The sequence below is a fragment of the Mchenga conophoros genome, linkage group LG20 (assembly GCF_057382185.1).
Source record: "Mchenga conophoros isolate Kocher_MC1m ecotype Shallow Benthic linkage group LG20, M_conophoros_male_GT1.1, whole genome shotgun sequence".
NCBI lineage: Eukaryota > Metazoa > Chordata > Actinopteri > Cichliformes > Cichlidae > Mchenga > Mchenga conophoros.
Genome location: NC_140545.1, coordinates 30,131,531 through 30,137,236, shown reverse-complemented (window position 1 = coordinate 30,137,236; position 5,706 = coordinate 30,131,531). Strand labels below are relative to the sequence as shown.

The following is a 5,706-nucleotide window of genomic DNA, read 5'->3' as shown; positions in this document are numbered from 1 at the left end:
GCTGTAGTGCGAGAAGGGTGTTGTTGGTGCAAGGTAAGGCCGGTGTTGCTGCTGTTATCTTATTGATTTTCCTAATCTGGGCAAATGTGGGTGGGGAGGTTAAACAGTAACCAGGCTCGTATGGACACCAATCTATATAGCAGCTGTAGCTATGGCAACATGATGATAGAAACTCAAATAGACATAAAGTTATTGTGCTCTTTTCCCTCTTTCTCATCACCCAACAGCCATTTCTCAGTTGAAGGTGAAAATTGTGTAAGAATAAGAGTTTATGTAAAATAGAATGAAAGAAAGAGGGTGGGGAGGGACATAAAAGACAGAGGAGTGGAGAATGTACTGAGGGTGGCAGCAAGCATACTGTATGACGAGTGACATCATCAGTTTTGTTTTGACTGAGGAGAAAACATTACTGCTTAGCCGTTATATACCTGGGGCCTGAACTCTCTGCGGATGCCAAAACATCCTCCCAGCAGAGATGGAAGCCCACCTTCATTTCATTGGAGAATGAGTTTAAATCAAATATATCGTTTGATTTAATTTCTTTGGCCTATAAGCTGTTGAGATGTCTGCCTTCTTTGAATGTAATGAAGCTAGTTGGCTCTTTGTCCTGTGCAGAAAAATACTCAGTTATGACACAGGTATTCTAAAACTACATTCACCAACCAAAAGAAGGTGCTCAGCATGATAAATGTGGCAATCATAAGGTCAGTGTGTGGCTCCTTCGCTCTACATTTGGGAAGTTCAACATTATTTTTCACCCCAATGCTTAAAGGTAAAGAATATGTGTGTCTGTCTGAGGGGATTATAGTGTAAAAGTGTAAAATCACTTTTAATGGCTAGCAAGAGTTGAAAATCATAATACAGCTATCAATTTACAATGTTTACATCCTGTTACAGTGTCACAAGCCCTCCTCTGGCTTTCTTCTGCTAAGTGAGACGGTTGGCGTGTAAACATGGATGCCATCTCCTCACCGGAGCTTTAAAGTTTGCAAGCTTCACGCTTCAGTTGGTTGGCAGGTACGGCTTGGTAGACAGAGATTAATTCCCAAATGAAATTGCTCACAAAATGTTATGTTTTCATCCTTGAGCTAACTGGGACACACACCAAACAATCTAAATGGATAAAAAGAGACAAAATCTGTACATTTGATTTGGAAACAAGCCGTCCTTTACGATAATTCTATATCGTGCTGGCACATTTCAGCTGCATGCAAACAGACATTTTTGCTTCCATAGGGAAATTTGTCATATTTTCTTTGGGCACCTTCAAAAATATGTATTAATTCTTTCTAGTTGCTTAGTTTAAGACTGGCTGAAGATTGCAAAATCCACTCTCTGGCACCTCTAAAGCTCATTAACTAACACACTGATACTGCTTGTTAAGTTAAAATCGCCTAAAATGTAAAAAACAGTAAGTGTAACAGCATCTAAAGAAAAACCAGATTAAATATAATGTGTTAATTTAATAGGATTAGCTTTACAAGGAAAAGGATTTTGATGTTGGTTTCTTCCGAGTTCAGTTTCTCTTGCTAATCGTCTGCAGGGATGAGGCGGTGTGGATATTCTCATGAAAATTTCATCCAGCGAGGATAACGGTGTTTTCCAAACATCTAACTGTTTGTATCAGTGGAAACAGATTGATTGAAATTCTGAAAACAGTGTATGCAATTACCTGTAAAACCACACCTGCACAAAAATGTAGAGTAAGGAGAAACACCTTGCACAAAGAAAGAAAATTACACCCACTCTCCATTTCTGAATAGAGCTGCTAAATAAACAATCATTACAGTCAACAAAGTGCTGATCTCAGCTGCTCTTTATACTTGTTTGTGAGGGACTTTGTTTGCTTGGGAGAGACTGGTTTCTGTATCAAATGTTTTACGTTTGGGTGTGTGTGTGTGTGTGTGTGTGTGTGTGTGTGTGTGTGTGTGTGTGTGTGTGTGTGTGTGTGTGTCCACAAATCAGTTGAGCTGGGAGGCACAGCTGATTCCCTCGTATTTTAGGCCATAAAAGCTGCATTAGGCTCGGGTTTATGACAGAAAAAGTCTCTGATGGGTAAATGCTGAGCTGTAATGAGGTGAAATGCAGGACAGAAAATTTCCTGCAGCTGCAGTGAATAAACACAAGTGGTGAACAGCGAATTACTTGTGCTGAATATACAGCCTCATCAGTTATTTATAACTTAATTAATGTTCGGTCAGGCAAACAGGCAACCATAAATGCATTGTCATTTACTGTGGGAACAGGTTCACAGTCTAGAAAGACAATCAAAGATGTATATCAGGGCTAAAATGAGCAACTTGTAGCATAAAACTGCTTTTTTTATTATTATTAAACAGGTTCTAACAGTGCAAAGCTCCTGAAAGTCAAAGGAAATAACAGTTTTAACATTATTTTGTAACTGGAATAGAAATTCAAGTGTTGCAGTAAATAAAGTATTTACAGTACAAATGGTAACAGTGGTAACTGGACACATGCGTCATTTATCCAGATTGTCTTGTTGTACAGCTTTTGTGAGTCACATTTGGAACTGTTGCGGATTCTTTTTTTCAGTTTACAAATTAAAACACTGTGTTGTGTTAATAGCTTCTTTCTTGTGTTAAAGTCTCCTGGGTTTTTTGTTCAGTGTGCACTGGTTTCTCCAGCAGGAGCCTCTGTAGCTGGATGGACAGAGAGAACATGGCTTTCCAGTCTTATACGGAGCTTCTCCTACCCAGTTTCCTCTGAAATACAAAGAAATATATTTAGCTAATTAAAAGGTGAGATTCTGAGTGTAATAGTTAAATGAGTATTTGCACCTGTGAGAGCAGGGTTTGGGTCTGTATTGGTTCTTTCTTTTTTACTTAGAACATGGACGAAAACAGCAACAGTCTATTTTCAGTTTTTGTTTTTGTTTGTTTGTTTGTTCTTTTTTTTTGCCAACTTCATTAAGACATTTGTATATACAAGTAAAGCTCACTTTTTGTTCTTGAAATCTGCCTCTTGTGTCCTATTTGAACCTGGTTTGAACTAAAAACATTAAACTGATCCCATATGTGTGAAATAAAACAGATCATTTGGATTTAAAGCATTTTCAAGATCTAATAGTAGACTAAAACTGAAACTACAACCAACAATGATTAGCTTATTAGCATTTGCATAGAGGATACTTATTTTCTACTTTAAAAAATAGGCATCCTATGTGTCTCGGAGGAAGCCACAGTTTTGAGCTGCATCTTCAAACTTTTGGTGAAAAAGTGAATGAGCATATTTCCCAAACTTTACTTTATCAAGTAGTTGCAGACCAGCAGCGTTGCTTCCCTCCAGGTGCTGCCGAACACGTCCATGTTGGAGCACTTCCTGACAGCACATCCCACTCTGTTGGTGCTCGCCCACACCATCTGACACAAACCATAGACACATGTTTTCTCTTCATATGCACACAAGTCAAAGCACACACATTTACAGAGGTTAGCGCTAATTTGAAAACACAACTGTTAGGCTGCTTTAAACCCAGAAATATGCATTTTAACCCTCCAAAGCAAGAAAGTAGTGTTTAATAAAATAAAAGAGAAAAGGATCCGACCTTTTCCAGAAAGAATAGATTATAAATACTTGATTATAATCTAAATGATGAGTTTTTCAATAACTGAAGCCACATTTTTTATGGAACACATACACTGATGGTGCTATATTTACTGTTTCAAATGTGCCTAAAGAGCTGCACACACTTTACATTATTACATTATTATGATATACAACAGAACACAAGACATCTGATGGACGTGCATTGATTCTGTGTAAAATCAACAACCCTAAACAAAGAGTCCTGAGCATCACCATCATAGAGTCAGACTGAGAATAGATGAAGAGACAGAAAACACAGAAAAACTGTGAAAAGCTCTTCAAAGTGCCGAGAAAAACCCACCAGATAAGTGCTTAGAAAAGCTGTGTGCTATTGTTTCTATAGGTGAGCTGAAAAAATATTTATTTAATTCAGGTTTTCACTGTTTTCTGCATTTTGAAATTAATGAAATTGATGATAAATGTATTTTTTAATATCTTAACACTTAGTTTCACAGTATGTACAAACATATAAATATCTAATGGTTATTATACAGCATAGGGAAGAAAAACACATGTTTAATTTTATCTCACTCAAATGTACTAAAATGGAATCACTGAGTATATCATACCTGAGTGTAGTGAGAGCACACTGACCCACTGCATCTGTTCGGGTAGGAGAAGTGATGCCTCTCATCGTTCCAGGACCTGACCAGATCTGTGATGGACTGGTACCTTTTAAATTATGAATCAACATATCATACATATAGTGTTTGTTTTATTTTATTAATAAAAAAACAATTTATGATTATAATGAGCATTCAGTGTTTCCGCAGTTTGTTAGCTATGTACTACCTTCCTGAAGTGACTGACAGGTTTTGACCCACGTATTTCATGGCCTGTGTCGGACCGTGATCCCAAACACATCGTGAAGCCCATGAATCAGCTGACTTAGCAAGTCCCTCATCCCACAGCTGCATAAATAGCAGAAAAGGAGAACAACAGAGGAGCTGTCACTAACAACCAATCCCTAACATGACATGACATTTTTTCCTATTCTGTATAAAACACCAAAGCCACACAAAGTCAAACACCCAAACTATGCAGGCAATGCTCCCAAGTCATGATCACATTATTATTGTTTTTCTCCATGGTTACTTTTATTGAAGGGCCAACAATAAAACAGTAATTTATCACTGTAACTGATTGCAGTGACTAGTGCCTGTAATGACTAATTCTGCTATTTTATATTGTTAGGTAGCACATGAAGTAAAAAGTAGCATAGCCCTCTGAAATACAATGAAGAACTTCAAAAGAACATAAACAAAACTACAAAAATACCACAGAATTGTATTTAATGCAAAGTTATCAAGAAGATATTGTTTTGTCTTGAGCACTGTAGAGTATTTTTTTTAAGTTATTTGTTTTCTTGTCATATTTTATGTATTCTAGACTCTGACTGATTAATCAGTTGGTTGATATTATAGCCGATATTGGCTTATCACCAGTTTATTGGATTCAGCTTACATGGATGGATTTGGGAATTCTGTAATTTCATAGTTTGTCCAGCAGAGGTCTCTGACTCCCCATTTTCAATTCGTTCAGCACTGTCTGCAGCACATGTAGCAGAGCTGGGGTCTTCACTATAAGCTGCCTGCTAGTTTGTATAATGAACTGCTGGAGGTAACACCTCACTATTTAACCTTTTTAGTGCATTTCATACAAACAAACTGTCTATGTGTGTCCATATATATACAAGTGCCTCACCATGTACTCCATATTAGCAGCAGGAGGAAAGACCTGAGAGCGGACTCGGTTATGGTAATCCAGCAGGGCATTCATCTCTCTGGGTGAAATTGCTGGTTTACGTCTGCTGCGATAAGTATTGACGCCTCCAGGCATCATCCACAGGGTGGCAGCCAGCATAAGCTGAACACAAGCAGTCATCTGAGGCCTGTGGAGGAGGAGGCAGCAGCTCTGAGGAGCAGAGCAGATTACATGATAGTCAAATTTACAAGTAAAAAACACAGTCAAATCCCAGGCATATGGTAATTTAATAAGTTGTGTGCTGAATTTGGTTAATTAAACCAGATAAGAGGCAAAAGAGTGTCTCATCAACATATTTGTAAAGGTGACCCTTTTTTTGCAACTATTCATAAAAGG

General features: G+C 37.8%; 1 protein-coding gene across 1 annotated transcript; it reads right to left on the bottom strand.

Annotated features, from left to right (window-relative positions):
* Window positions 1–2,342: 2,342 nt before the first annotated feature.
* On the bottom strand, window positions 2,343–5,494 carry r3hdml (R3H domain containing-like). The gene is made up of 5 exons (XM_085260435.1): window positions 5,311–5,494; window positions 4,399–4,517; window positions 4,176–4,278; window positions 3,265–3,380; window positions 2,343–2,723 (listed from the first exon to the last, which is right to left on the bottom strand). Exons 1-5 carry the CDS (start codon window positions 5,488–5,490, stop codon window positions 2,600–2,602), a joined length of 642 nt encoding a protein of 213 aa, XP_085116561.1. The 5' UTR covers window positions 5,491–5,494; the 3' UTR covers window positions 2,343–2,599.
* Between the last annotated feature and the right edge of the window lie 212 nt (window positions 5,495–5,706).

Coding starts and splice junctions, on each gene's coding strand:
- r3hdml (XM_085260435.1), bottom strand. CDS start 5,490: ATGACTGCTTGTGTTCAGCTTATGCTGGCTGCCACCCTGTGGATGATG. Junction 4,518..5,310: donor CTGCTAATATGGAGTACATG/GTGAGGCACTTG, acceptor CTATTTATGCAG/CTGTGGGATGAGGGACTTGC. Junction 3,381..4,175: donor TGTGCTCTCACTACACTCAG/GTATGATATACT, acceptor GGTTTGTGTCAG/ATGGTGTGGGCGAGCACCAA.